Source organism: Anser anser, assembly GCF_964211835.1.
Source record: "Anser anser genome assembly, chromosome: 17".
Lineage (NCBI taxonomy): Eukaryota > Metazoa > Chordata > Aves > Anseriformes > Anatidae > Anser > Anser anser.
Window position 1 is genome coordinate 4,234,105 of NC_139738.1, and position 27,418 is coordinate 4,261,522.

Consider the following 27,418-nt stretch of genomic DNA (forward strand, 5'->3'; position numbering starts at 1 on the left):
ATTACAATTTCACGTTCCTCGGTCTCTGGATGTATGCCTTAAAAACTGTACAAATTGCCACAACGCGGGCGTGCCTTCAGCTTTCTCCAGTCTCCATCCCTGTGATGGCAAAAATTCTCCACAGCAGCCCCCCTCTGTCTCTCCCTCTCCCCTTCCGCTAACCTCCACGTCACCCCACGAGCATTAGAAGCATTTATTCGCGACGTTTTGATGCTGTATTTTGTCATTAGCAAAAAACAAGTCCATTTGTGGGGGATTTCCTCTTACGCCGCGTAACTAACATCTATGTACCTCCTGAAATCTGCACAGCCGGCTGAAGTGCAGAAGCAGGTGATTACTCACAGCCAGTGACAGCAGGCAGCCCCACATCCTCATACCACGCACAAGTGATCCAATTATAAGTTTGCTTCTTAACCATAGGATTGTTGCAGGAATAGCACTTGAAGCGTTTTCTTTGGCAGAGAGGCAGCCCTCCCTGTGGACAATAATAAACAAAGCCACAGACCTTGTCCTGTAATCTTCTACCAGCTAAAGTAGCATGAGGTTGAGTCAACACAGGGGAGATCAAGGAAGACCCAAAAGCTGCAGCGAGAGATCATTGTCCCCCTATCTGGGGACTGCAGACATTCACGGTTCACATCCTGCTGGAGGGAGAGGGATGGTGAAATGACTGGGCATGTTCTACAAGTAAAATATTTTATATACATATGGATTGTCTACGTGAGATCCTAGCAGGTCTTTAGCAAGGCATTTTCTGACATCCTTGTGATGTTTCGTGTGTCTGTCCCCCAGCCTTCCTGGGAGGTACAGGAGTGCTGACGCAGAGGAAGGTTAATTGGCTAAATCCACAAAGAGACTTAAATTCCAACGTGCTACAGAAGGTACCTACACAGAAAACGTTAATCCTCAAAATCCTGTTCCTTACCCCTGGACATTTCCAAAGATCTGATGCAGCAACATTTCTGCTGAGTACTCTGGATGCGAAACACTGCTTCTGCAGCCAACTGGAAATGTTTCTGTCTTGGCCACAGGCAGGGTCACACCACAGCCCCATCGCTATTCCCAAAACGATGGCAGGGCCGCGTGTCCCCGCTGCCCACACAGGGATCCATCCACGCAGCCGCCGCGTTGTGGAGGTCATTTGGCCAAAAGCACGCTTCTAGGTGTGCCAGGAGAAGGCTGCATTGTGCCTTGGGGTTGGCAGAAAATAAATAGTGTTGCTCCTTCCTCATCTGCTGCTTTCCCATCTTCCACGCTCCCACAGACCTGTCCCAATCCATCCTGCCAGCTCCCCTTCGGGCCTCTCAATGCGGAGTCGTGCTCCGCCGGTCGTGCCTTCGGCTTCTACTGAGGCAAAGGCACGGTGGAAACTACAGATGTTTAGCATTGTCAGTCTTATGTTATGGAAAAAACCATGCTCTGCTTTGTCTGTTACTTTTCCATGATCCTAAACAAACATCTTCTTCATTAGGAAAGAAAAATAAAAAAGAGCCAGTGGCAAAATACCTCTTCGTAAAGGGGCAGAAAGCAGGCACTGATGCAAAAGGAAAATCACTTTCAGACAAAATAGGTCATCAATGCGTGAAGAGTTAAAGTGTTTCATGACAACTTTGCTGCCAAATCCAGATAACATTCATGTGGGTGGAGAGAAGTAACTGTAGTGCAGCCAGCAAACCTTAGAAACACTCTGGGAGGGAATAAATACATTTACATAATAATGATGCGAAGCATTTCTGGATTTATTAGGGTGATGCAAGAAGAACTCTTACTCTGGGTAAAGGAGGATTCCACAGACACTTTTGTCTCCTTTCAGATGCTGATCTGGTTCCTGCGTGTGCATAAAACTTTTCTGACACTTCCCTTTTGCTGCAAAGTTTACTGTCAGCGTATACAGAGAGTCTGAACTTATCTGTTCAGTCAGTAGCCACAGAGGTTTATTACATGGATAATTGACTTAGTTCTGGCCTGGATTGTTTTTTCCTTGCAGGTTTAGATAACATTTCTTTCCTTCTGCCTTTGTTAGTCTTGCATCTGTTATATGTGATATATTTAACTTTTTAAAAGTATCTCTTTACATGTGTGTTCTAACGTGGCTCTTTTTTTTTTAAAAAAAAAAAAAAACTATTTGCCAACTGAATGAAACAAAAATCTATGAGAAAAAAAAACTCTGACTAGGAACAATCGAGTCAAAAAAATACCAATCCTGAGAAATCTGTCACCACCCTTTCAACCCAGCCAGTTAAAACAAGCGAGAGAGGAGGAGATTTTTTTTTTTTTATTCCACAGTCATGAAATTACAAACCAGTCCTTGACCATGACAGATGAGTCAGGTTCTAACCTCAGCAATGCAGTAAAAACCCAGCTCTAATGAAACAGGCAAATGTCAATACAGCGATTAGCTTGGAAGATAATATTCTGAGAGGCTTTCACAGATGACCTAACTCCACTCGCAAAACAGGATTAGATTCTTTCTTTCCCTTTTGTAATATCTGAAAACCTGCCCTTTAAATGAAAACTATTTGCTGTGGGGCTTTTTCTGTTTTGTTTTGTTTACTGTAGAAATCTCAGGAATTTCAGATCCCATTTTCATTTATATTAGCAGAGAACTTTTAGGAAGCCTCGTAGTGCTCGAAGGGTGGATGGGTGGGAACCCCTTCCAAGCAGTCACCTCTACTTAAAACTGCCTGCATGGGTTGCAATGAAAGCAGAAGCAAAGTAAATGAGATTTAAATCAATCTGAGCACATTCCCACACGTTTGAACACATATAAAATTCCAGCAGCTCGACAACATCTGTTAAAAAGAATCATTTTATTCATTAATCTGATAAAACTTTACAGAAATGGGTTGTGACTGTCAGCGTTTGCAGTTGTTTGTGGGAGGGAGCGATATGTGCGCAGCCCGTGCCAGCTATCTTCTGTCCCCTGGGTACAAGCTCTTTGGGGCAGGAACTATAGCTCCAATTCAGAAAAAAAAAACCCGCTGAATATGGATGAACTGCTGAATCGGGGTCTGTGTCCTGCGCGGCCTTTGTTGGAACACTTACTACTGTAACAACTGACAAAGTGTTTCCAAAATATTTGCCTGTTAGAAAAATAAAGAGTTGAAAACAAACCACTCCAACTCCGTGCTTCCCACTGAGCTCTCCTCGCGTGCCTTTGAAGCCGGCGCTCCGCACAACTCCTTGCTGGCCAACCCAGGTCTGTTTCCTAAGGGTCTCTGCCCGCACGGATGCCTGAGCCAGGGGATGCGTTCGGAAGGGCTGGAGAAGCGAGTGGCCACACGCCGCTGGGGACCACGGGGAGGATGCTCTTGGTGCCTTCAGGGACGCTGGAAGAGAAGGAAGCTGCCAGTCCGTTATCACAGGAGCAAATCGTTCCCCCCGCAGATCACGGCCGCGGTGGCACGCGGCACGTTCCCAGCCTGCATCCACCTTGGTGGCTTCCTTCCGATTCTTTAACACCGGGCTCCAAAGCCTCCCCTGAACACCTCTCCTGTGATCGACGAAAAGCACCCTGTCTGTATCTCTGCACGTGGCTCAGTCGCTGTGTCTTTGCTGTGAAGTTTTGGAAGCGTTGATAGCACACACGGCTCTGAAACGCCTGGTTTTAAATATTCTGAAACATCCCAGAAATGTTAAGTGTTATAAATTAGTTTCCTCGGGGAACAAAATATATATATATATTTCTTTTTATCTGTTAAAGCTTTTCCATTTCCCTGACTCAGACCATTTCCTGGTGGGTTCTGCATAATGAATATTAGCAGAGGTTGGCTTACCACAGTGTCTGGTGAGACTCATTTATCAAAGCCCAGGATGTGCGCCATGCAAAGGGGAAAAAATCCCATTGAAAACGAACAAAAAAAAAATTCAGCCCTAACAATCTCTCCTCTCATTTTTGTACACTTGGGCATGTTCCAGTGCATGCAGCGAGAAGACAAAATGGCCATCTGCAGAACATGGGATGTATCTAACGAGAGATTTGTACACCTTGAAAGTCACCGGTGCCGGAGCTGCGGATGACTAATGGCAGCCTTTCCTCCGGAGCGGGATTAATCGCGTCGCCCCTCGGGGCTTGTTGCTGTGTCCTCCTTACACCTGGGGACAGTTACAGGGCAATCTGTTCCATGATTTACTGCTTTTACAAAACCTGGTAAATAAAGGAAATATAACAAACTTACTCTTCACGCCAAAGAGCTTTTAAATAGCATCCCGCCCTGGAAGCGGTCCTTTCAAGCAGAATGCTGCAAAAAGGATCCTAAATAGGATCCACAAAAAAGGATCCACAAATCAGGCTTGGGCATGTTTAGATCCACTTCTCCAGCCCCGGGCAGGAAGGACAGAGGCATGCTCGCCCTCTTCTTTCCACCAGGAAAGTGCCCGTTTGGCACAAGGTCAGCACAACGGGACCACAGGCAAAGGGGGAACCCCGGGGAGCCGTGGTGCAGACACCTCTGTGCCTCTAAAAACACCCTCAGAGCCAGGGCAGGGAGGGAGGAAGGGCCCACAAAGCTGCTCGATGCCTCCGCATCCCGAGGCTTTCTGTTTGTTCAAAGGTTTGCTCCGATATTTTTGAGCCATCCTCTACCGCTGATGTGGAACACCTCATCCGTGCCCTCCCTGCGTTTCCACTATAAATTCGCTGCTTCTCCTTCAGTGCAGAAAGTAGTAAATGGATTTACAAGCCTCCCTTCTTGTCCTCAGCCACTGACTTCACTTTAAACTGTTATAGATGGCCAAAGCGTGCGAGGCAGAGGGAGATGGATTGATTTCAGATTTGCATTTTCGCCCTTCCCTCTGCAGACGCGCTCCTCCAGGAGGAGGCTCCGGCTCTCGCCTCCCCGTTGTGGCTGCTCCTTCCCTGGCGTTGCGGGGCCGTTACCTTTGATGGCACGTTTCAATGTGCTTTTCTAAAGGCAGAGAAAAAAAAATAGTGACGGAAAAGGGAAAATTTCCATTTCAAGCACCGTTCCTGCTTCCACCCCCTTTTCCCCTCAGCGTTCGATGTCTTCAAAGCGCTGCAGAAAATGGAGGAACGAATCCTGCCCCGGCTCGCTGCTCCATGGTGCCCACCCGGGACAAGTGAGCGATGGAGAGGTGACAAACCCGAGGTCCCAGCACAGGTCCGCGAGGATCAGCACCCACGTGGGACCGCAGCCCTGCTCTCAACACCCACCTTTACCCCGTGCCACCGGACAAGAGGCTGCCAGGTTTTGTTAATTAATAAAGAAGTCGCCTTCCTGTGGACAGGCACCTCTCCTGCTCAGGCTGGAGATGGGTTCAGGCTGCAGGTACCTCGTACCACCTGCTCTCTGGGTTTTGATGCGACAGTGCACTTTTTAGCCCCAAATTCAGCTGTTCTCACTGCCAGTGGCTTTATAGCCCGAAGAGAAGCCACCACGTGCATCTTCCAGTCACTGCTTATTTGCAGCAGACAGGAGCAGAACCTGACAGCAAAGCACAAACCCCCCAGGCAAGGACTTAGCTGAGGAACTGCAGCAAAAGGCACCAGGCTTTGCAGCCTAGGAGCTTTTCTTCCCCAGCTGGTGTTCGCAGACCCGCAACAATGAGACAAATAAAAACTAAAATAGCGTGGAGGCAGGAGCGCAGCCTGGAACCTGCCTCCACAAGAGGCTCTGCTCAGTGAGCAGGATTTGTCACCTACCCACCAAGGCACTGGCTTGGGAGCTTTGGCATGCACTGCTTTTTGCTTGGTATCTGTTTGGTTTTGCACAAAAACTCACAATAATGCCAACCTTGCCCCGTGTGCAGTAGGCTTCTGACACAAAAATCCCCAGCACATTGTGCAGGACCAAGGCAGGGCTGCGTTTGCACATCCTCCAGGCACCGCCTCAGACACCGCCAGGACTCTGGTCACAGTGAGAAGGAAGAGAAAGGCAACACAAATGTCTCAGCTGCATCTCGGTCTAATACCCGCATAGCTAGCTGAATAAGCAGTGTCAGTCCTCATCTTTCAGCGCCTGCCTAATGCGATATATATTATTCAAGACCCTTCTGCAAAATTTCAGGGAGATAGGACACGCACGTACAACGAGACACGGATGATGCCCACAGCCAGCAGCCGAGGCACATCGGCACCTGGACGTACGAAGTTCTCCGTGCCCTTTGCTTCGAGTAATTTAGCTGCTGCAGGACCTCGGTGCCCCGCTGAGCGACGCTGTTCACGGGCGTGTTGTAAGCAAAGCAGGAGTCAGCTGGTGGGTTTGGCTGAGCTGTAGGCTTAAAACCCGTCATAAAACACACGCTATGGAAAAGAGACCCAACAACAGGGGCGTGAGTGGGTTTTGTGGGCTGAGGGCGTCAGGCAACTCCCGTGCTGCAGTTAAATGCACACAAAATCCCCGTTCCTGTCCCTCTGCCCATGCACGTCTTGTGCTGGGTCACCCTGAAACCAAGACATGCAGCAATGTGGAACATCAGCAAAGAAAATGTTTTGTCTGGCAGGAAGTGTTTGGTTTCCTTGTTAGTTTGTTTTGAAAGCTTTATTAAGGAGTTTTCAAAAGCAACATCCCTTCAAAGCAAACCAAGTTAGGGCAAGCGTTTTGTTCTCTAAAGGCTGAAACAAAACACACCAGCACGGAACTAATATTTCGAGCTCAAAGCGTTTTTGCCAAGTTCGTAACCAGTTCCAGGTGGGCAGAGAGGAGCTCTGCCATCCGCCGCTGCCGGCAGGAGCTGAGCCGCCCAAAGGGCAGCAGCGGGCAGGGAAGGAGCCCTTTGCTCCCCAAAAGCCCCTCTCTGGGCAGCACGGGGTGACACGGGGTGACATGAGGGGACACGGCCCTCGTGGGGCAGAGACACCACGCAGAGCCCTCGTCTTCTCGTGAAAGGCACCAGCCCGGGTGCTCCCGCGGCTGCTGTCAGCGGGCGGGCTGCACCCCCACTGTGGGACTCCCCGGCCTCTTTGGGTGGCTGGGGTGTAACGAGGGCTGTCTCGTTTTCTCCCCCATACCTTCAGCCTGTAAATGCCAACCCGGATGGTTAAACGCGTTTCTAGACAGAGCTGAACCTGTGCATTGTATTAGAGGCAGGAGATTTTCCCCACAGGCGCGCTACAAAAATGAGGCCGGCACGAGGAGGTGGCCAGGACCTGGTGCTTTCCTGCCTTGCGGTCCCCACCTGCTCAGAGAGGAGCGCGGGTGGGAAGGCTCCTCGCATTTTGTTCTCGCAGCCGCCCCCAGCTCGCCTCCACAAGGAAATCATTCTGCCCAGCGATACAAAGAGAGCAGTGACGAACGCTTCGGAGGGAGCGGTGGGACCGAGCCGGTGCCTGGCACGGTTCTTTAAACCCCGCCGTGAAAGGGAGCACGAGGCTGCAGCCCGAGCTGCCGCTGCAGGGCAGGCAGGGCTGGCCGGCCGCCCGCTGGGATCCTCTCCCCGCATCCACCAGCCGCCCTGAGGAAGCCTGACCGGCGTGCAGGACGAGCCGAACACCCTCCTGATGGGGAAAAAGTGGCCGCTGTGCTCCCATCACCTGCTCCTGCTGCTCCTTGGCGCTGCAGCGGGGCTTCTCCCGCAGCCGCCGGCTGGCGAGGACGCTGACACGCGTCTCCGTGGCTGCTGACACACGTCTCTGTGTCTGCGAGCTCCTGCAGCTCCTGCACGCAGCCACAAAGACGTGGCAGGGCTGGCCGAGGTCCCTTAATGGGGACACCGGAGGGCACGGCGCAGGCAGCGCTTGCCACAGGCTCCCCCGGGATGCTCGGGCTGCAGCTGGGTGTACAGGACGAGACAGGGACAGCATTGCGTGAGGGCCCGCCAGGTGCAAGCAGGAGGCAAAAAAAAAAAACCAAAACATTCACCCATGCTAGAGGTGGTAAAATCAGAGTGAGTCTCAGGATTTCACTGAGCCAAGCAGCTCCTGCAGGGAGCGAGATCGATGTGCTGCTCAATTGCAGTTTTGTTTCTTTTTAAAATCAATTGTCTGGGAGGAAAATCTCTCTGACATTTTGGAATGGCACAAAAACTGGGGAGTAAAAGTGACTGGGATGAAGCAGGGGCACTGAGCAATCCAGAGCATCACCCCGGCCAGCACCGTGTCCTTGGGCCCCGAGGAAATGCTTGGAGCTGCGACAGGAGAGGGTCGGGCTGGGTGTTAGGGAACAGTTCCTCACCCAGGGGGTAGTCGGGCACCAGAACCGGCTCCCCAGGGTGGTGGGCACAGCACCGAGCCTGCCAGTGTTCAAGAAGCCTTTGTACAACGCTCTCAGATACATGGTCTGAATTTTTTGGCTGGTGCTTTAGGGACGCAGGAGTTGGACTCGATGAGCCTTGTGCGTCCCTTCCATATTCTGTGATTTTGTGTGTCATGGACACGCGTAAAGCCAGTGACATCCCCTGCTGTCCCCACCAGGCAGGGGGTCGGGCAGTCAGCACCCAGCAGCAGCCGCACCAGAAGCGACGCCGTGATTGCTGGATGAATTTAGATGCCGAGCAGGAGCAGGAAGGTTACAGCAGCGCTGCTGGGCCTGACGCTGGTGCTGCAGCTGGCAGGTAGGGCCCCGTTCTGACGCCACAAAACTGGAAAATCAGTAACCAGAGGAGCAGAAGCCATGCCTGGCTCTAACAGCTTCTATTTCTGAGTGTTGTGCTGGCTCCCTAGAGGGGCTGATATCTAGGGAGAAAGCCAACCCTTAACGCGTTTGGCCTCTCGACAATTAGAGCAGGATGGCACCGTTCCCTCCTGCCCAAACGGGCTCTTTGAGATGGGGCCAGTACAAGAGCCAAAAGTCAAGATATTGGTGGGAAACGAACGCTAAGAGCGGGCTGGGCTACAGGGCCAAGCAGCTACCTCCAGGAACCTGGAAATAGAGCCAGCGGGTAATGGGAGAGCTCTCCCTCTCCAGTCCTTTGCATCACTCCATTATGTATCCTGTTACCTGAATAGCTCCCCGAAGTGCACCTGCCTCTCCTCTCTGCTCATCAGTCATCTCCTCTGCCTGCTTCTCGCTTCAGCTCTGCTTTTAAGGCTGCCTGCTATTCTCAGAATAGCCTCCCAATCCATGTTTGCTAAGCTGACACCTCCTTCTACTCCAAAGAGTGCCAGCCCTGCAAATTATTACAGTAATAAAGACACTGGCTGTGCTACATTTGCACTCCGGTATAAAGCACAGCCTTTCGAGCAGCAGCTCCGTGGGGACAGCGCAGAGAGGTGAGGAGCCGTGCAGCAGGACTCGAGCCCTGATTAAGGAGCAGACACAGCTCTCCGCCTCTCCAGCGCCGCGGGTTTAGGTTTTGATTTTCTGCAATCAAATCGTGTTCCCTGTTCGCTTATTCCCCTCACTCCAAACACACGCACGAAATTACTGATCGTTCCCGTTCCTCTAACGCACTTTACATTCTTATCTACAAACCAGGGCCCCGCGTTTCGGCACTTACCTATTCCAGTCTCCTTTCTTCCTTTGCGAGGAACTCCTTTCAACACTGCAGCCTCATTAGGTGGAGCCTGAATTGTCTGCAGCTGGAAGCACCTCGCTGATCTGGCCCAAATACTCTCTGTGATTTCACTTGAAAGCTTTACATAGCTCTGGTTTGATGGGACGGGGTGAGCACAGCCCCTGACACCGTGGGGCAGTATCGCTGGTGCAGGCAGGCACGTACAACCCGACAGCATCTGACTGAACAGCTTCTGGCTTCAGAACCCGACTGATTTTCTTCTAACCTTGCCATTTTACGTGCAATTTTTTGTAAGACACACCATGTCTGTAACTGTACCCGTGGCAGCTCTCCGTCACACACCGACAACAAGGTGTGAATGATAATGAATTATTATTACCTGGGCTTTGCTAACAGAAGGCTTTTTGTCAGAGCTGGGACCAACCTATTCACCCGTAGAGAGGATTCCAGCTCGGTGAACTCCCCCTCTTTCTCCCCCCAGTTTGTAACCGCACACCAGGACACCGGTCCTGGTGCCAGCCCCTGCTGGTGCACGTCCCCGTGTCACAGCCAGGCAGGGCTTTGTCACCTTAGAGCAGCCGGTGATCTGCTTTCCAGCTCCTTCCTGCCCTTCTTCTGCTTCCTAAAAGAAAACCTCCAGGTGTGAACACAGCCTTACCCGCCCAGGTAAGGTGGGTTGAGAATCCAGCCTTCCCTTGCTGAAGCACCAGGTGAAAACCAACCGTGGCTCTTGCTTCCTGACACAGTTCTGCTACAGAAAGCTTTCCAAACCATTTTGCATACATTACAGGCCTGCCTCTTTGACAGAAGAAAAATCCCTTGATAGGATTTGTGTGTAATTAGCTGGTTTATTCATTTAACAGGTCTAATTCAGAGATCAGCTATGTGTGAAAAGTGCACCAGGTTTCAAATTTGCACGGAGTGCAACCAGCTTAGGCCAATGCCTCATGAAAGGACAAATTTGTGCGAGAGGAAGCATTTACCACAGGCTGAGCTGGGGCTGGTAAATTTGGTATTTATAGCAAAGCTCTTCTTAAGAAGGGCTTGACAGAGGAGATAAATCTCATAAGGAGAAGCAGTTGCCAGCTGCCCAACAAAGCAGGAATGGTTTCATTGCACCAGTTATTGTCTTTGCAGGGAGGTTTGTTCCAGCAGCCAGCTGTGCCTGCATTTGCTTTCAGACCCCATCTGCTGAGCTGGCTGCGGGGCCGAGGAGCCGAAGCCACGGCTGGGGGCTGAATTCACCTCACCCCGACGGGTGCTGGGCCATTTGGATGCTGCAAAACACAGCGCTGGCTCCAAACAAACACAGCCTGGGCCAGGGGAGTTCCGCATAACTCCATTGAATACCCGTGCATGAAGAGGGCCGTGGCCACTGTCCCTGAGATGGGCTTTAGCCTTTTGTACAGGGGCTACTCGCATCAGAAATACACTGCGGCATATATGACCTGTTATCTTCCTCCCTCTGTAGATCCGGTTAGAGCACAGATGCCGAGAACTCCCTGCCCCTGTGAGGGGTGTTTGGCAGTCTGGGTGGTGCACTTTCCCCAGTCGTTTTATGAGACGAGGTATTTCAGAAATGCCAACAGCAGCTGAGCCTTTCTAGTTCAAACACATCCATCAAGGGAGACCACAGAAGCCAGGCGTCCCCGTGAACAGGGCCCTGTGTGCTGAAGCCTTTCACAGCTATTGCTCACGCTCGCATGAGGCAGCCCCAGCACCTCCCAGTGGCTCACAGCCTCTCTTGTGGCTTCACTCCTCCCAGGGCACGATCCCACCTCAACCTCTGATGCACAGATTTATTTAGGGATATGACTCAGTCCTCACACTACTCTGTTACAGCATTGTATTTTTTCAATAGGGACTTTTGAAGTTTGTGGGGGTTTTTTCAGTCTAAAACTGAAAAATTTGATTTTAATAAAATCTTAAAGCACACTCTGCAGCATCACTGGCCTTAATTTCCTGCTTACTGATTTTAAACCATAGCAGATACAAAATCGATTTACAATGCAAGGAACCGTTGCAACACAAGCAACAGCCACAGCGGGGCACTGCTGTGCTCCCCACACTACAAATTTCCAGCCATGGATATTTTAATCTCCTGGAATCGAAAGACTAGCAGAACAGCCACTGAAGTGAATCAGGAATTCATCTTTTTCTCACAAAGCAGCCATTATGGGGAAAAAAACCATAAGCAGTAGGAATTGGCTTAAACAACCCCTCCCTCAATTGTGCAATAATTCGTTTCTCCCTGCTTGGCAAGCATCTAACATCACACCTCTGCTGCCCTTTAGATGCTGCTGCTCTGACAGCAACCCCACGGTGCTGGGGGCAGAACCCCGAACATGGCTCCTGCTGGTCCCCAGGCCAAGGGGTTCTTCTTTCCTCACCTTCAAGAGCATCAGCAGTGACCAGGAACGAGCCGCTTTGCGCTTACCGCCTTCCCTTCCTAGCAGAGCTGCAACCTGAACAGAATAAAGGCTTTTGGAAAAAAAACTAATATTTGCTCATATGCCTTTTGTTTATGGCCATCTGTTCTCACACAGCTGGAAAGCCCCTGAAGTCTCTTCTTCCCCCTCTGTGAAATACAGTACCTGGTTACTAATAGGGCAAAAATTAAGTGCAGCTATCAGAGCAACTTTCAATTACACCTTGTATTAAGAGTGCTATTAGTGATGATAAAACAAATACAGCAGTTTTTAATTAAGGTTTTGGTTTTAATTCAACATGGCATCCCACTCATACCAGGTTCCCTGCACTGTTACATAAAAGTCTCTATGAAAAATATCACAGCCTCCTAGAATCGCTGTTACAACAGATTTCAGGGGCTTCCCCTGAGTTTCCTCTTCCGAGCAGAAGGGTTTGGGAGCAGTACTGTCCCACAGCTCACATTCTATAAGTACACCATGTAGCAGCAGCAGATCAAGAGGGAGGCTGCAAATTACCTTCAAGATGGTTAACTGTCAGCTTCTTGCTATACACCAAGGCGAGCACTGTTTTCCCCCCCCCAGTAATGCTATAAAAAGACAGAGCAGACATCTGCAATGGTCTACGATAAACAATCACAGCACTCGACCAGACACAGCTTACCTTTGCTGAATTAAGGAGGCCATGAGCTTCTCTCTTTCCTTCAGGGATTGTAACTGATCTCATAGTTCAAAAGCTATGTCTCATCCCACCTTCACACAACAAAACATCCTTGAAGGCCACTTTTTGATTGCAGGCACATACTTACAGCTAATTATTTGTGTATTTGTCACAAAGCAATTTAAGTCCACCCCCAAACCACAGTGATTAGTCCAACTCTCACTCTGCAGCCTGAAACAGGACACACTTATGCAGACACAGGTACCCCTCTTCCTCACTCTCCCCCAAAGCAACTCAAGGCCACACTTTGTTGGGTTGTTTGATGCTTTTTATTTATCACATGTAAAAACACTACTATCTCTGTTTGTAGGTACCTCTTGCTGTCCTGCAAGTCAAACAGCTCCAAACATCAAAAACCAGACAGGCAGAGAAGGGAATTGCTTATGCCCAGCGTCAACGGGTCATGGTTCTGGAGCATGTTTAACACAAAACCTCACTGGGATTGTTCTACAAAAGCAGATTGTTACAAGTAACAGATCAGAGCTGGTGGAAACACTAGGTGAAGGAGTCATCTAGGGAGGGAGAGGACCTGCAAACCGGTCTTTTTCCTTCAGCTGCCCTCATCTTTCTAATACGGGTAATTGTGATCTAAGTAGGTGACTAGTGCTTTAAACCAGAACAGGGGTGTCTGATCCACGCAGCTTAGTTGATGCGAGGGTTCCTGAAGTTTCTTCCAGCAAAGCGGGCCTTGCTGCCAAGCTCCTCTTCAATTCTGAAGACAAGGGAAGAAAAAGCTGAGTGAGCAGAATTGCACTGGCACAGCCGCTGACCTTACACCAAACCACCTGATCTAAGAGGCACTGAGGGTACCATCAGGGTCACCAGTCAGTTTCCCCAAGCAACTTGAACAATCACACATTTAGCTGCCCTGGTCAGTAACCCTCATCTTACCCAACTCTGCTCAGACATTTGAAACGCTTGCCCAAGGCAACTGCATCATGCAGTCAGAAGGACAACTTCACAGAGACAATGTCACTGAACACTGTGCGAGGCTCCCCTTTTGTGTCTCCATTATGACCATAACCCATTCAACTCATCATTCATCCCACTGCCAGCTCTGCAGGCAGGGCACCAGCCCAAAAGCATTTCTACTAGCATCAGTTTGTCCTTAAGCTGCACAGAAGAGCAAGCTGTGCCCTGAATGCATTAGTGGAGCATCCATTTTATGTCAGGCCCTTATCCCTTTGCCCATCTCAAGTCTCACCTCAGCAGCTGGTTGTACTTGGCTAGGCGCTCAGATCGGCAGGGGGCACCAGTTTTGATCTGGAAGGGAAATCAGAAGGTTGGTCAGGAACTACAGCAGAAGTAAGGCCATGAATGCAATTACAAAACTACTCTATTTAGAGTAATAAGCGCAATTACAAGCTTGATTTCAGCACCAGGCTTTGAATACCCGTACACTCAAACATGATAGTGCTCAGGAGCAATAAGGAATGTTCACTTTGGAACAGCTTCCGTATCAAATCCTGACACACCCATTGGAGTTCACTTTCAGAAGTTTAATTGATGGCTAAAGGTGAGTTTACACAAGATAACATGCTCCCATGTCACAGTCCCATTAGGCAGATCAGCTTCCTGTACGTAGGAGCAGGAAGTCTTCATGCCTTAAGTCGCAGCAGACCCCACCTGCTATGCACCATGGCACTGTCTAATCAGACAAGGAAGCGAACTACAGCAGGTACAGACACCAACCTGACCAGTGCAGAGACCGACCACCAGGTCAGCAATGAAGGTATCTTCTGTTTCTCCAGAGCGGTGACTCACCATCACGCCCCAGCCATTGGACTGGGCAAGCTTGCAGCTGGAAGAGAGACAGGCAAAGCGTCACACCACCCTATTTGCATAGCGACCTTCGCTCTAATGCTGCTGCCAAGCGCCAGGTATTCTCTGCTTTGGCAAGACAGAACTGCCCTTTGGTATGTCAGGGCTAGAATCACGTGAAAACAGTGATAACAAGCTGCTTTTACACATGCTTAAGCAGTGTTCGATGTGCCCATGTGACTTCAAGGCCATGAAGGTACAGGTTTGCTTGCCAATAGCCTCTATGAGTTACCTTTTAGTCACCTCACTAATGTCCGATCAGATTTCTATTGCACTGTTCTCTACGTTCATCCCCCTCAATTACACAGTCCCCCTCTCATGCACTCAAGGATCCCCCTCCGTGACATGGCTAAGAAGGGAGAACAACTTACGCTTGTAGGGACTCTGTCACAGATCCGATCTGGTTGACCTTGAGGAGGAGGCAGTTGCAGGATTTCTCCTCCACTGCCTTGGCAATACGCTTCGGGTTGGTCACAGTCAGATCGTCACCAACCACTTGGATGCCAACGCTGCCAGTGAACTTCTTCCAGGCAGCCCAGTCATCCTGGTCAAATGGGTCCTCAATGGATACCACTGGAGGAAGACAGAAGGAGATTTAACAAAATACCACCATGAAAGGTCAGGCCTGCAGCACATTGCTAACCCTGCTTTCAAACAAGCATTACCCACCCCAAAAAACATGGCTACAACTCCTAGAAAGCTGGTTTGTTCTGCTTGTGATCTGCAGACAAGGGAGGCTGCATCCTAAATTATTTCAATCAACCCCTATTTCTCCACAACTATTTTGCTTCCTTGTTGAAGGACTTACCTGGGTAGTTCTTCACAAAGCCCTTGTACAGGTCAGCCAGCTGGTCAGGAGAAATGTATCTGCTGGGATCATCGGGGGATTTGAAGTCCAGGTCGTACTTTCCATCACGGTAGAACTCTGAGGCAGCCACATCCATGCCAATGACAACCTTGTCAGAGTAGCCAGCCTTACCGATGGCAGTCTTCAGCAGCTCCAGGGCTGAAACACAGTTAGGCACCGCTGAGTTCCTGCTCAACACCTCAACACGAAGCTAATCAGTTACCAACAACAGTATATTCACTCGGCCAGGAATCTCCGTTACCCCCTATAGAAAGCCCAAAGGCCGCACAAAATGTTAACACTGCAGCTTCTACACTAATTTAAACAGTCTACTACTTCAGTACTGCTTTTGGATTGTAATACCCGAGACACCTCTACGGCATTTGTGATCTCTTCAGGCAGGACTACAGGTCAGCCAGCAAGCTTGAGCCAAGGTGATACTACAACTTCTTGCTGCTTTATGAACACGGGCAGGAAAGTGACCACACATGAATCCCTTTCAGCTCCAGATCAGGTGCTGACCATGACAGAAGTGAACACCAAAATCCTGACATGCAATGATACACAACCTGCTACTGCACAAGACACCCTCTCTTTCCATCTACCTGTTCTCCTCTTGCACGTTTATTTAGAGAAGAGAGAATTTAACTGCTCAGTAGGAGTCTTGGGATACTACCCACTATGCTACTGTTTGGCAGAGTCCGAACAAGGAAACTCAGTCCGTTCACAGCCAGGAAGACTCCCTCAAGCATCCTTGACTCCAAGCCAACCAGCCAGGTCAGCCAGGCTATTTACAGTAGGAAGCTTACATAAAGTGTTTTTTTAAAGATGCTCATGTTGTACAAACTGCAAGAGCAGCTGCTACCAGCAACACAGATTCCTCGGACTGTAATAGTCACCCAAGGTCATCTCCGTTGATGTCTCGGGGTACAGACCTAGCAAAATCTGCATTTAACCGTGGGATACAGGGAACATGTGGATTTCCACTGCTGGCTCATTATCAGAAAAGATACTAGCCTCAGTATCAGAAAAGGCAGCTTCAGTTCAGAGGCCAACTTCAACAATACTGTAACTAGCTGCTTTCAAGGATGCAAGCAACCTGAGTGTAGCACTGTACTGGCTTATTACCAGCTCCATTTCTGCACAAAAAGGCCATAAAACAGCCCTTCTGGGTACAGATCATTTTTGTAGGAACAAGCATTTCACTTTCCACAAGACAGACTGTGCCCCCCTTCCCCTGCAGCCTTCAGAACAGAACTGTTGGGCTGTGGAGACAGCAAATGCCTCTGTGTCCCAGGCTGGCCCACACGCACTCCCACACATCAGCAGGCACAGTGCAAACTGTTTTCTTCCTTTGTCAGCAGAAAAATAAGTCCACTAAACTTCGACCGCTGACTTCTAGGAAGCCCAAGATGCATAGACATGCCCAGACCACCCCTTTAACTGGCAGGTGGTTAGATTCCCTCAGAGCGGTTCAGAAGCAAAGTACTGATGAGGCACTGAAGTGAAAGCTATCCCGTCAAGCTACATAAATTGATTTCGAGGAGAGTAGCTCTACACTGCACCGCATCACAACAGGATCTTAGAAAGCTTGTCAGGACAGAAGGAGAGCAAAGAAACAGGTGATCAGTTATACCTCCCACCCCACTAAGCTTATTTTTACCTTCTTTGTTTTCAAGGATGTTGGGGGCAAAGCCACCCTCATCACCCACGTTGGTTGCATCCTTCCCATACTTCTCCTTGATGACATTCTTTAGGTTGTGATAGACCTCTGCACCAATGCGCATCGCCTCCTTGAAACTATCAGCACCCACAGGGAGGATCATGAACTCCTGCATAGCCAGCTTATTGCCAGCATGGGAGCCGCCGTTGATCACGTTGAAAGCCTTGGAGTAACCAGAAAGAGAAGTGTTTCAGTGTAGGCGGACAACAGCAAGAGACACTCCGCTATCAAGAAAGCTTGATCCGAGACCAGGAGACATCGTGAAGCACCTGGCCAGATCAAGCCTTTAGCTAGCCTTATCAGGAGACTTACAGGAACAGGCAGGATGACTTCTGGGTTTCCAGCGAGGTCAGCAATGTGACGGTACAAGGGGACACCCTTCTCAGCAGCACCAGCTTTGCATACAGCCAGAGATACACCCAAGATGGCATTGGCACCAAATTTAGCTGAAATAGGAAGAAGTTGTTTACAGAAATGCTGAATTTTCCTGAAGAGATTCAGCAGTACCAGCACTATTATGGTCTCAGTTATGTAAGCGCACAGCCTAAGCCGTGCACTGCACACTGTTTGCAGTACACAGTGTTTCTGATAAGGTAAACAAGACTTCTGTAAAAACAACCTTTATCTCTTCGTGCCTACCACAACAGAGCCCACTTACATTTGTTCTCCGATCCATCCATGTCCAGCATCAGTTTGTCAATCTTTTCTTGCTCCACTACATTGACATTCTGCAGAGAAAGAAGCAAAACGTTGATGAAGCAAAACATGGCTCTAAGAACTCTCACCTACCCACTGCATCTTTATTTCACTGGCAGGCACCAGGAATTGCTGAAGTGCAACTCAACTACCCAACAGCAGAGCCGACTACTTCTGGCCATTATCAAACAGCAGCATCTTCTGGTCACTTCCCCAAGGCTGACGTAAGTTGGGCACACCAAAAGCTTGTTTTGTTCTTCAGACAGAAGACATTCGGACAGAGCTGTAAGGCTGCCACGTCCTTTAGCTCCCTGACTACGGGGCCAGTTACACAGCTCTCGGCCTGACATGGAAGAAAGCTCCAATTTACACCCCCTGCTCCTTCACTTCAAGCTTCAAGACAACCGGCATGCTCAGATCACAAACCCATTTATACCTCAGCACACAATGTTTGCAATCATGGCTAAGAATGTGCCGTCACTTTAGGTATTATCACTGCCTTGCCCCATCCTTTCTAGTGCTCAGTGCCCACGGATGGCACAGGAATCTCACTCAAGCCAACTTACCTAATGTTCCCCTAAGATTCCCCCCAGATTAGCCAGTCCCCCCCCTACCATTCAGCCACCCTTTTAAGCATAAGGCAGCTTGCATCTTAGCTGCATTCCACTGAGGTTCCCAGGTGCTTAAGGCTGCTGGAGACTGTTTTGATTAAGTGTTAGATACGCAGTCATTAAGGGAAGCAATTACTGTAAGTCAGTTTGTTCTCATGCACTCCAGTACACATGCTAGCATCCCCCACGTAACACGGTTCCTGTAACTGTCTCTAGAGACAAACATCAGCTAGGATGCACTGGACTGGCATTAGCTGATGTTAGCAGAAGACAGATCACTCCTACCTTGCTAATCAGTGCGGGTGCAATTGTTTTATTGACGTGCTCAACAGCTTTTGAGACACCTGGAAGGAACAAGCAAATCAGACACTGGTCAACCACACTTGTTACGCAGGCATTAGTAGATGATCTCAGTAACAACTAAACCTCAAAAATACCACCTCATGCTACTCAAACCCCAATCCAACCTGAGCTTACTGCTAGATCTGAACACTTACAGACCCTGTCCCAGCTGAGTGGAAGTTGCATGAAATAAGCATCATCTAGGAATGCCTGCTGCAATGTTAGTTTGCAAGACCATGCACTGGAGAAGTTTGTCCAAGTGACAAGGTTGCACTGAAAGCACATCCATTACCTGTGTACACAATGCTGTCGCCAGGAACTCGTTAACATATTTAACAGCTCTGGATACACCTGACAGAAGCGAAATGGACAAGAGAATCAAGGAAGAGATGAAGGCTCACAGCCAAAGACAAAATCAGTCATGCAAGGACAAGAAAAGGACACAAGTAGGGCAACAGACCTACGGGTTAGCAAGTGTCTGATACTGAGCTGTAGACCAGAAACAAAAGGGTTCAAAGGGTAGAGAAAAATTGTGCAGCTGCCAGCCAGGCTGTGTTTGTTCTTTCCACCCTGGTTTCATGCTGCAAAACTGTGGACCCAAACCTTTAGTGGCTGAGTAAAGGTTTTAGGATATGATACTCCTATCTGCTCATAGAATGGATGAGTAGGGGGAAAGAAAAGGGCTTCCCTGCTAGTTAAGCATGCAGCAGCTCCGGCATTTCACTATGCTGTCATTCTGTAACACTACTAAAGCATCACCTTAGAGTATGTTTGACACTCAATATAGTGCAAAAAGCCTACACGCTGCCCCGTACCTGAATGCATGTGTTCAAGTTGAACGTTGCCTCACAGAGGGAAATGCGTGTGAACACAGCGCCCTGTTTAATCTGTGTGGCCCACCACCAGGTAAACCAGGAGCTGCACTAAGAACTCGCTTCTCCCCCATCAGCAGAGGCCATCGTTAGCCAGCTACACCATTAGCCTCAGGAATGCTGTCATCCCTGCAGAGCTTTTAAGCGTCTCCCAAGACCTAGGCTTCAGAACCTGGTGAATGCTAATTAAGTGCACCCTGAACCACATTAATTGCCTTTCAAATAGTCTAAGTCAGCAGATTTAAATTACAAAAGGCCTTCCAGCTATCTGCAACTCATCCCATGCGGTGATTTTTTTGACTCATGTTATTTGCTGGGTGATAAAAACCTTCAGCTGTAATAGCCTGTTGCAGAAGCTTAGGCTACTGTCCGGTTAACTGTCTACAGGATCAGACTTCGCAGGTCTAAGCACACAAACCTATTTAGCACACAGAGCTAAGAACACTTTTACTCTTCTCAAGGAAAAGTGCCCTAAGTGGATAGCCTAAGATCTTCTGTTCTTTGGGATACTGAGTAATCTGAGGTTTATTTTGTATCGAAGTAATAACCACCGTGAATTTTCTCAGACATGGCTCTCTGCAAGTTCAGTTCAGCAGCTATCCACTCTGACCACTTTCTCAATAGGCACAAAATATTTCAGCTTCCTTTCATCTGACTGACAAAAGTTTGGAGTACTGACAAAATTGCTTCTCTCAGCTGAAAGGTGAATTGATCGCGCATACTTGGAAAGTGCCACCAGTGGTTTTACAGCCGCAAGTTAAAAAGCTCTTGGACCTACTGTCCAAGCTCCCAGAGTAGTTTTAAGAATTGCTATTAGGGTGTTTATTAGTTAATGGCATCTTGTATGCGGCTATTCATTTTCTTCCACGCTTGTTTCCAAGCCAGTCTCATGACTACTGCCAAGTTGCCTTTCAGGACTTAGAATCAGTCCACAGACAATTAAGACAGTATGCCACTAACACAAACTTACGTATTAGGACCATCTGCAATGAAAGACAAAGATCAAGTGCCTTTAGCTACAATGCAGCCTGAAATGAAAACATTTCAGTGACTGCTACTAGTGTAGTTGCATGTTACCTGTGGTCAGCAGCTGGCATAAACCTCAAGCTCAGGACTTCACATGCTGTGAGCTGAGCAGCGTACAGTGCCACAGCAGATGCACTTAATAGTTCTTGGACAAATTTGGGCTACAAGAGAGATCTTGTGACTAGCTGCAGCATCACCAAGCCTTTTGGAACAGGTAGTTCAGATGCTCTTAGGACACCCTACTCTCACATGCACCACGTACAGGGCAACAGAAGTGGAATAACAAAGCGTGTTTCAGCACACTGCACTAGGACAGGGTCAGCCAGCCGGCGTGCCTGAGCCCCACACACAATGCGATGCTGGAAGCAGTCCCTCTCCTCAGTGTCCCTTGTAAAACCCAGCAGCGTGCCGCACCTCTACCGCCACACAGCTTACACGTGGGTAGGGCACTACCATTTCACTGTTCACCTTCATCCCTTCTGTTTAATTGCCACGCCTTGTACAGACTACGGGAGGCAGTAAAAAAAAGCCCACGTCTCCTCTAATGCTAACTAGCATAGCCATCTGCAGACACACAGCCACTGTTAAGAAGCCAGGCACCGAATCTCAGGTTTACCTTTCCCCATGTAGCGTGTCTTGTCATTGTCACGAAGTTCCAGAGCTTCATAAATTCCAGTTGAGGCACCGCTGGGAACAGCAGCTCTGAACAGACCTGTTTAAACAGAAAAAGAATTCTCTTAGCACATTCTAACCTGTGAAGCATTCCCCGCTCACACAACCCCAGCCTACCACATACTTCCACCCCTAGAGATGGGAGAGGTAAGCTCTAAACCAAACCTCTGGTCACTTAGTGACCCTGAGTGAGCTGTTTGCTCCATTACAGTGTCACCAACACAGCAGCATCTCCCTACACCAGGTTTTGACTCGCTCACAGGAATATCCCTCTCTTCCAATCCATATTTCAAGTGTAAGCTTGGAAAGCCATCCATTCTCCTTCCTAAAAGGTAGCTTTATTCAGTGCATCTGCTTTTCAGCCCCATTTATCTAGCAGGTGAGCTTCTAGGTTCTTGTAAGGTAAAGGCACACAAGGAACAATTGAGAGGCCTGTTTCGTCCATCCAAGCTCTGAGCCCTTCGGAGAGCCCATTTTTCCAGTCAAGGGTGCTGAACTTTAAGAACAAATTGCTACGCTGCCTGTGGTTCAAGATGCCAACTTCAATCTTCAGCCTTTCCCTTATCTCACGACAGCAAAGAGCTTAGTGGGGGCAATCTCATTAAATGACTGCATTAATCTTCTGAGGCAGAAAGATCAGCTATTTAGTTAGTGTATGACAGCTATTGTGTGTGCTCATTCCACCAAACCACACTGGTATGTGTTTGTACAATGCCTTTGTCAGATCCCATCAGATATGGGATGAACAACTAACAAAAACCAAAGGAAAGTCCTACAAAAATTAGAAATATAAGATGTTATATGGGAAAACCCAATTAGACAAGTTGTTCAGTCATGCCTGATTACCTATGCAGAGAAGAAACCCCTACCCAGGATTCAGCTCTGCAGCAGAGGACTGTTTCATTACACAAAGCGACCGCTTGAGAAATTCAACTTCCTCAAGTGCAGTCATACAGGGTTTCGTGATCACAGAAAAACTAAGTCAATTAGCAGTTACTTAAGAACAGGAACCAAGGCCTTGTTAACCCCGAGTATGCCAGTGCTATCCCAGTTTGAGCTCAGGACAAGGGAAAGAAGGCACGTTGCACTGTTTGGATTAATACCTTTACAGTTTAGACTGCAAAAAGCAGCACACTTAATCATTCCATTGTGAAACTGCCTCTCCAGTTCTATCTGGAACAGAAACCAAAACGATTTAGAGCTAAGGACTCACCTTTGTTGGTGTAGAGGTCTACCTCAACAGTGGGATTCCCACGGGAATCAAAGATTTCACGGGCATGGATCTTGAGAATGGACATCTTGAACACCTGAAAAAGAGTGCAGTATTAATTTATATTCTGCAGCATCATCTGTAGTTATGAGAACAGGTCAGAAATTTCACTTCACACTATTTCAAATAGGAAAACTTTGAATACTTGATTGGAGTCTCTCATTAGGAGGACAGGAATCTCAACCTGGGCAGGAAGAGCCATCAAAAAGCAGAAGCCTTGTTTCCAGAGTCTTAAAGAAATGCCACCGCTTACCATATAAAAGCAGCCAAGTAATCCCAACACAGGAAATTTCTGCAGCTAGTTAGAATTCTTTTTGATAAAAGACTCGAGGGCAACAGCTCTTAGTATGCACAGCAGCTGTTCAGAGCCGAATGTAACCTATCTTGAAATAGCAACAGACGGCCACAGCTCTAACTAAGCAGCAAGTTATGCCCTTTCTTGAGAAGAACATCTACAGGAATAGCCTTTCCTCTTAAAGAGAAGAAAAAGTCACCACAGTCCTTTGAATGCCACCCTCCCTCCCCCCCACCTATATATTTTTACTTAATAAAAGTGCAGTAAGGAACGCCTTATGTAAGCTCAGCTACATTTTAAAAATCAAGTCAGACAAATGCCTGTAAGCCATGGACTAGCACCAAACTAGTTCATCCGCAGACAAGCGAGCTCAGCCTCAGAAGCAGAACCATCTGGAAGCTGGCTTCTGGCAAGCCTGTGTGGGTGGAAACCCTGCATACGGGAACGGCCACGAATCAACTCATTACTGAGAAGTTCCGATGAGAGCCTCTCAGAAAGCCTGCTGCTTGCACAGGGGCAGCTTCCTACCCTCATTCCTGCTGCGCTGCAAAGTCCTCTCCCCATGTTAAAGGCTCGGGCAGCCATTTGTTCGCCCCCTTGGATTCAAAGTGCCTCTTCGCAGCAGATCACGCAAGGCAGTTCATGTATTTTAGGTATCATCTGCTTTACTGTAAGACCCACGTGCTGACAGATGATATGACTGCCACAAGAAGCAGAGCAAGCCAGTTCAACCTGGCCTCCGTGCTGCCGCTGCTTTAATTGGGGAATACGCAAGCTCGCAATAAATCTCTGCAACTCCCCCGTTATCAGTCCCATCCACGCAGACATCTCTGCACTTGCTCCAAGCAACGCCCAATATGAACAGCCTTCAGTTTATCTGAAGAGGGCTTTCACAGCTTTTTAGGCTGGCACTTACGCCTCACTTTCCTTTTCAGAGCCACAGATTTGCTACAAAGCATGAGCTGCACTACTCTCTGAGAGCACAGGCAGCTCCCTAGGAAGGCTTAGCACAATGCAGTCATGTTTCCTCACCTTCATACAGGGGTCACTCCAGCAGCACACACTGCTGGAGCTTCCATCCATACCCCAGGTCTGACACTACCCAAGTGTCCTTGACAAACGACCTCCCCCACAGTCCCTCCCTTTTCTTTAGGGGGAGGCATTTCACAGCACTACACTGTTCCAGAAATTCCTCACACTTCTCTTGGCTCATTTTGCAAGCCCCCTCCCTTCTGTGTTCGAGAAACAGTTTTCCCACTGAGTAATTCCTAAACCTGATGGCGTTTAGCTCCTCACAGGCTGAGCAAGGAGCGTTCTGCCTCCCTCTCTGCAGAGGACTCAGCTCTAAAGCAAGAGCTGCCCCTGCACAGGTCTGGCTGTGGAAGTGCTAACTGTACACAAGCTTGAAAAGAGCTCATCAGTAGCACTGCCTGCCCCAGACCTTTGTACTTTGTGATGGAGCAAGCCAAACACAAGCAAATACGAGCGGGGTATTTTATGCACGTACTGCCTCAAACCCTGTTTTGTGCTAGTCTGCTGGCAAGGTCAGTGTCTCCTTTTGGGTGAGGAGCCACGCACACCAGCTCCCTGCCCTTCCCAAGGGCGCCCACGCTGTTACCTACTGCAAGGCTAAGCTACAGCCCGCAGCACCACTCCCAAATCTGAGAACTGCCTTCACTATCAACTCGGGCCCAAGAAATCCACTCCTACCTGATGCTGTGCTCCACGCATGAAACACAGCACTAGCAATGCAAAAGCTGAACTCAAAGGAGGTATTTTGCAGCCACGCTTCTCTTAGCCATGTGTTAAGAGGGTTGGAATAGAGAATAAAAACCAGCAGTAGTTTGGCCAGAAAGAACTACCCCGGTTAGTTGAGAGGTCTTATTACCCAACTGCCATAGCTTTCATACATGCTGTAAGACTGAGTCTCACACCATCACCACGCTGAAAAAAATAACCTCAGACCTTGACTTCACTGCATCAGCTCCTAACATAGTGCGGAAGCACACCTAAAAACCAGGCACGTGTGGACCACCAGAGGCACCTCCTGCTCTCCCCCTCGGTGCTCCACGTGGTGTTAACTCACGCCCGTGCCCCGCAGCACGAAGCAAGGGGCAGCACGGTGTGTGAAACAAGCCCGGGGCGCGCTGCGCCGCTTTCCCTCTCCTCCTCCAGCAAGATGGAGGAGGCCTCGCACCGCCTCGCCTCCGCCCGGGGCTCGGGTGACCAACTCCGCCGCTTCCTGCCAGGCTCCCGAGCCCCAGCCCTGTGACTCAGCAGCGTGTAACGGCACGGCGGGGCACCCACAGCCTCCACGCGGCCCAACGCGAGGCCAGCCACCTAAAAATCCATTTTTTCCCCCACTTCACCCCCCCCGAGGTGCGCAGTGAGCCACAGGGGGCTGCTCCCCGCCCGCTCTCCCTCAATAAAGCCACAATTCAACCCCACCGGGGGACCGAGAGCACCCAGCTCCCAGCGCTGACCCCGAACACCCAACATTTCCCCCCGAACCTGACGGACGCCGCCCGCTGCCGCCGCTAGGAAGGCCCAAACCCAGCCCGGCGGCTGTGTAACGATACAAACACCCACGTTAAACCGTGTCCAGGCCCCGCCGCGGCTGCCCGAGCCCCCACAAGACCGGGGACCCCCTTAGAGGGAGCGGGGGGGGAGGGGGGGGGTCCCGTGAGGTACTGCCGCCGCCGCCTCACTCACCCCGCACCCTTTCCGCTCCGCCGTTGACTGGGAAGGGACCGTGGCTCCGCCGCCCGCTTATATAGCCTCCGTCCCACTGCTCCTCCCTCCCCTCGCCCCCCATTCGCCAGTTTTGCCGCCCACCCATTTCCCATTGGCCGCCGCGCTGCCGAGCCGCTCGCCCATTGGCTGGCACCGCCTCGCGCCAGCGGCGGCGCCGGGCGCGTGCGCTACGTGCCGCGGACGGATGGAAAATCCCGCGGCGAGGGGGGCGGGGCCGCGCGGAGCGAACCACTGAGGGCTGCGGGGAGGGGGGAAGCGCGGAGCAAACCACGCGGGGCTGCGGGGGGGAACGGAACGAGCCCCAGTTTTGGGGCGAGACCCCGGGGTTTTGGTGTCCTCCTGTAGGAGAGCCTTGCAGGTCAGCCACAGGGCTTTTCTGCATGTGCGGGCGTGCAAGGCAAGGGATTCCTTCCCTTTCTTTGCAGCTTTGCAGCAAAGAGCAGCAAAGAGCAAAAAAGCAGCAAAAAACCCAAAAGCAGCAAAATGTAAAAAAAAGCAGAAAAAAAAAAGAAAAGCAGCAAAAAGCAAAAAATAAGCAAAAAAGGCAAAAGCAGCAAAATGCAAAAAAAAAAAGCAGAAAAAAAATAAAGCAGCAAGCAGCAACAAAAAGCAGCAAGCAGCAGCACGTGGTGGACACGGGGAGGGCTGGGCAGAAGGGAATTTTTATTAGGGTACGATCAGTCACACGTACAATAAAATTTTATTGGGTTTTTAAGTGAAGGCCCTTCAGATTTCCGGGGGGAAGCGGCGGCAGGAGCACTGATGCCACCGGTACCACTCCTCAGGTACCAGCTCCAAACAAAAGCTTTTCAGCTCAGCTCTGCACAAGGGAACTGGTGCCCCAAGGCACGTGCTTGAAGACCATGTTGCATCTAAAATATATATAAATAAAAAAATCGGAGCTCAGCAGCTGGCCACAACGTTATTTTCCCAAATGGGTGCTGTGATGCATGCTCCTGAAAAGCTCCAGTCTTTCCACGGGTGATCTGCAAAGAAAAAAGCATCAGATTAGTCACTGATAATTATTTAGGCTGCTGCGTTGCAGTGAGGTGTTAACTTGCTTTATAGGTAAATCTTTCTTTGGGGTGCCGATCCCCCAAACCTATGTGTTATTGCCCTTGTGTTGGGGGTCACGGCAGCAGCCACTGACCACCCCGAGGCCTTATCCTGCTTGGTGCTGGGTGCAGGAGGGTAGAAGTCCTTGCAAAAAAGCTCCTGAGTGACTTTGTAAAAGTGCCTTGAAAATCATGCTGAGTGTTGTAATAGAGCCGGAGCACAGGGAATCCTAATCCTAAAAGCAAGGGAAATTCAGCATTGCAGTAGCTGAGCCTGACAGCGGAGCATGGCAGGGGCTCTCTGGAAGTAAAGACAGCAGGAGAGGTCGTGATTAGCCTGGGGCATGCAGAAAAGCAAACCCTCCTGCACCCCCTGTGCACCCAAACCCTGCCAAAAGACAGAGCTCTGCCACTCGTCCTGTGGCCAGGCCCTTCTTTCCTTGCAAATGCAAAACCCGTGCAAAGCAGGCAAATTGACCCCAGCAGCGTGCAAGCAACAAGCTTAGCACAGCATCCCCTTTGTGCAGTAGCTGGAGGCGGCACTGGCCTGGCACTGTTCAGGTGTTGGTATAGCCTTCCCTGGGTCAGCAGATTTTTTCAAGTTGTTCTGTGCCACAAGGAATCAAACAGAAGTCCGAGCTGGTATGAAGAGTGCCCCTGCTCACTCGTGTGTCTTTTCATCCTCTCTTTCTTTAAAGAAAAAGTTGAGCATCCCTGAGGCTATGAGATATCTGGCTGGCACGAGTTCCTGTGGGAGTCTGGGCTTGTTACCAGTTAATCAAATACTCAAATATAATTTTTGGCAGGGGGGCATGTGGCTAATGGGGCAGACACTGGGAACAGAGAGTTTCAGGAAGCATAAAGCCGCTGCAG

General features: G+C 49.6%; 1 protein-coding gene and 1 long non-coding RNA gene across 5 annotated transcripts; both read right to left on the minus strand.

The window, feature by feature from the left end:
- Positions 1-1,503: 1,503 nt before the first annotated feature.
- LOC310883237 lies at positions 1,504-10,252 on the minus strand. Its single transcript, XR_014573394.1, has 3 exons — positions 9,397-10,252; positions 5,754-5,867; positions 1,504-4,907 (listed from the first exon to the last, which is right to left on the minus strand). It is a non-coding gene; the product is annotated as an uncharacterized lncRNA (long non-coding RNA).
- A 2,555-nt stretch (positions 10,253-12,807) lies between these two features.
- ENO1 (enolase 1) lies at positions 12,808-25,683 on the minus strand. Of its 4 annotated transcripts, none has more exons than XM_083802945.1 (12): positions 25,449-25,683; positions 22,385-22,478; positions 21,116-21,211; positions 18,545-18,603; positions 17,611-17,680; positions 17,265-17,398; positions 16,893-17,115; positions 15,191-15,388; positions 14,754-14,955; positions 14,254-14,362; positions 13,766-13,824; positions 12,808-13,273 (listed from the first exon to the last, which is right to left on the minus strand). In XM_083802945.1, the coding sequence occupies exons 2-12, from the start codon at positions 22,467-22,469 to the stop codon at positions 13,204-13,206; spliced, it is 1,305 nt and encodes a 434-aa protein (XP_083659071.1). In that variant the 5' UTR covers positions 22,470-22,478; positions 25,449-25,683; the 3' UTR covers positions 12,808-13,203. The 4 variants fall into 4 exon arrangements, with proteins under 4 accessions (XP_083659071.1, XP_083659070.1, XP_083659072.1 ...); XM_083802944.1 differs by having other exon boundaries at positions 25,456-25,505; XM_083802946.1 differs by lacking the exon at positions 25,449-25,683 and adding an exon at positions 25,248-25,272.
- Between the last annotated feature and the right edge of the window lie 1,735 nt (positions 25,684-27,418).

What these genes read in the sequence shown, in the direction of transcription:
- ENO1 (XM_083802945.1), bottom strand. Translation starts at nt 22,469, where the DNA reads ATGTCCATTCTCAAGATCCATGCCCGTGAAATCTTTGATTCCCGTGGG. An exon ending in GACACGCTACATGGGGAAAG is followed by an intron (nt 18,604 to 21,115) that starts GTAAACCTGAGA and finishes TGTTCCTTCCAG; the next exon opens with GTGTCTCAAAAGCTGTTGAG. An exon ending in CATCCTTGAAAACAAAGAAG is followed by an intron (nt 15,389 to 16,892) that starts GTAAAAATAAGC and finishes ACTGTGTTTCAG; the next exon opens with CCCTGGAGCTGCTGAAGACT.